This window comes from Acanthisitta chloris, unplaced genomic scaffold (assembly GCF_000695815.1).
Source record: "Acanthisitta chloris isolate BGI_N310 unplaced genomic scaffold, ASM69581v1 scaffold27187, whole genome shotgun sequence".
Classification (NCBI taxonomy): domain Eukaryota; kingdom Metazoa; phylum Chordata; class Aves; order Passeriformes; family Acanthisittidae; genus Acanthisitta; species Acanthisitta chloris.
Window position 1 is genome coordinate 9,300 of NW_008683631.1, and position 2,825 is coordinate 12,124.

General features: G+C 38.8%; 1 protein-coding gene across 1 annotated transcript in view; it reads left to right on the forward strand.

The window, feature by feature from the left end:
- The window catches only part of LINS (lines homolog (Drosophila)), a 7,277-nt gene extending 5,051 nt beyond the window's left edge, over positions 1-2,226 (forward strand). The window contains exons 5-6 of the mRNA XM_009079028.1: positions 190-370; positions 1,326-2,226. Of these exons, the coding sequence (XP_009077276.1) occupies positions 190-370; positions 1,326-2,226 (1,082 nt within the window). The remainder of the gene's footprint in view (positions 1-189; positions 371-1,325) is intronic.
- Positions 2,227-2,825: the final 599 nt, after the last annotated feature.

The following is a 2,825-nucleotide window of genomic DNA, read 5'->3' on the forward strand; positions in this document are numbered from 1 at the left end:
TTGTTATGAGTGAGCTACTGCACTAAAATGGCAAGGACTCATCTAGAAAATGTGATGTTGTATTAAATCTGCTGAGCTAAGGAAAGATAAATGCATCCTTGAATTGTTATACACTGTTAATTTGAAACCTGTATGTTGTTTGGCAGCAAGAAAGTATAGCAAAATTCCTCATTACTTCTTTTCTTTCAGGAGACTTTGAAAGTTCCATGTCCCAGCTGTTGGTGTTCTGGAGGAGTCATGTACAGCCTTCCCCCCAGTCTCTCCCAGTCGTGCATCACTGTGAATGGCTCTCCTTGATTTTCATGGAGCAAGATGATGACATGTGGGAAGCTGCTAAAGCTTTATTACTTGTTTATTTAAAATTTGGCAGGTTAGTGTACTTTTCTTTTGACAGAACTGTGAAGAATTATAGTTTAGTGAGGCTATTCTGATATACATAACATTCCCATTGGTTACTTCTGTACAAAGAAAAGTTTTTTTAATAATTAACCCCCCCCAAACCTCAGAGCAATGTAATAATGGGTGGTGGAAGAGCAGTAAGAGCTGGTAATTAAAGTCTTTTTTTGGATCGAAACAGGAAAGTTGTGAAAGAGTTTATCATATCCTGTAATTCAGGATAATTGACTTAGTCTAAAATAGTGGTAAGACATATAAAAAGCAAAACTTTTCTCTCAACACAGTGTTTGACAAGAATGGGCTATTTAAACTTGAAGAATTCAGGGACTTCTGGCAAAGTTTCTGAGGCCCATGGACTTCTGGGCCTATGGGGATTCTGGCTAATTGATAAAAACTGTTATTGCCAACAACTGAAATGTCTCCATGAATTTGTCCTGGACATTCACTGCTTCACTGTGGTTGAAATTGCTATAGAAGTTACTACTCTGATTTACACAAGTCCCTCAAGTTTCAAATGTGGAGATATTGCAAGTAATATCTTAGATACACGCAATACTTAGACCTTTAAGTAGGAGTCATGCACCTTTTTCCAACATGCTTAACATTCTGGAAGTTAGTCTGTGTTTAGGTGTACAAAAATCTTATTATGATTTTCTATTCATATGAAAACACAGTTCATGTGTTGTAAGTAACTTTGTTCCTTCCTAAGGAGGAGCTCCTTAAGGCCTGAACTCTCCTATCTCCTAGTCCCACCTGCCTTCATTCTGTCTCATTCTGATATTATAAAAACTTCTTGCTTGGTTTTTACTTTTTGACAAAATAGAAAAAAGCAAAGCAAGACCATTTTCTGGACAGACCTGTTTCTTAAAAGAAAAGCCCAAACTGTAACTTTCCATTGAATTGGTTCTGTTTCATGACTTACTTTTCAGGTCACGGCATGAGGCTGCTGCTAACTTAAGCCAAAAGGAAGAGGAATCCTGGGACTTCCTTATGCATGCAAGTGGATATAATCCACACTGTATCTTCTTATTTTTTCTGGAAAAAATTGCATTTGACTCTACAGTACTCCTGGATTTTTTGATTTCATCAGAAACTTGTTTTCTGGAGTACTTGGTGAGGTACTTAAAGCTGCTTGGACAAGAGTGGCCCCAGTTTGTTGATGTCTGTAACCATTTTGATACCAAACATTGCACTTTTCAATCCATTTCTTCTGTCAAGCCACCCCATCAAGAAAAGCAAAGCTGTGTGACTGAGGAGAGTTTGCAAAATGCTTGTTGTGAACCAGAACCACAGACTCCAATGTCTTTGGCTTCTTGTCACAATTGCTGTGTGTTTACAACAGAGCAAAGTGGTAATGAAGCTGCAGAGTCGAACCAGTCTGACGCATTGATGTGCACTGATAGTGCCTCTCTGCTGGGTTCTCTTCAAAGCCTTGTTAATTATGACAGCTCAGAAGATTCTGAGTTGGAATCAGATGGAACAGAGTGCCTGATAAACACAAAGCAGGTGCCTTTAAACAATGAGGGTGAGATGAGGAGAAGGGAAACTGATTGCATTTCCACTGATGATAACCAGAATACACTCACGTCTGAGGTGTTGCCTCTGAGGCAGGAGGGATCTCATACCTCGTCCTGTTTGACTCGTATGGCATCTTTGGATAACATCATTCCCCTAAGAATAATGCTTTACAAAGCAACTAAGTGTTTGGAAGAGCTGCAAAAAGCTATTTCTAGGTTGCAGAGAAGAAATCTTTTCCCATATAATCCATCTGCATTGTTGAAACTACTGAGCCACATTGAGGAGATGAGTAAAAACATGAATCCACAATAATCCAAAGTGTTCTAGTGGTTTTTTAACAAGGACACCAGGGAACTTTTCATGAGGTTAATTACTCCTGAAGCTCAGGCCTCTTGCACTAGTCAGTGTATTTAACCTGAAGCAGGACAAACACGTTTTTGGTTGACACCTTAAAATTCTGCACTCGCATCCAGTGATATGATCCATGACCTCAGGGTCCTAGGCTTATTCATGGTATGTATGGCAGTGTACAGTGTATAAGGATTAATTGTCAGGTATTCAAAATTTGATGATAAATTACTAATTTGAGAGCATATTAAAAATATATCATACTTAGAGTATTGTCAATTATACTTTAGTGTTGTTCTGTTTATGAACTCATTGCCAGTCTGGCAGTGGTTTATGGGCTACAGGGCAGAGTTACTGCAACACTTGACTCCTTGAGGCTGAGCAAAATAAAATATTATAAGTGGGGACAGTTTTGGTGTTTATACTGTGTGTTCTGCACTGGTGCTTTGCTCTAAGTGGACCTTTAGATGTGCTATCACAATCACACTAATCCATGCCACACTTAACTCATGTCTAGGGTGGGGTTTTGTAGCTTTACTGATATAATCAGCACAATTATCATC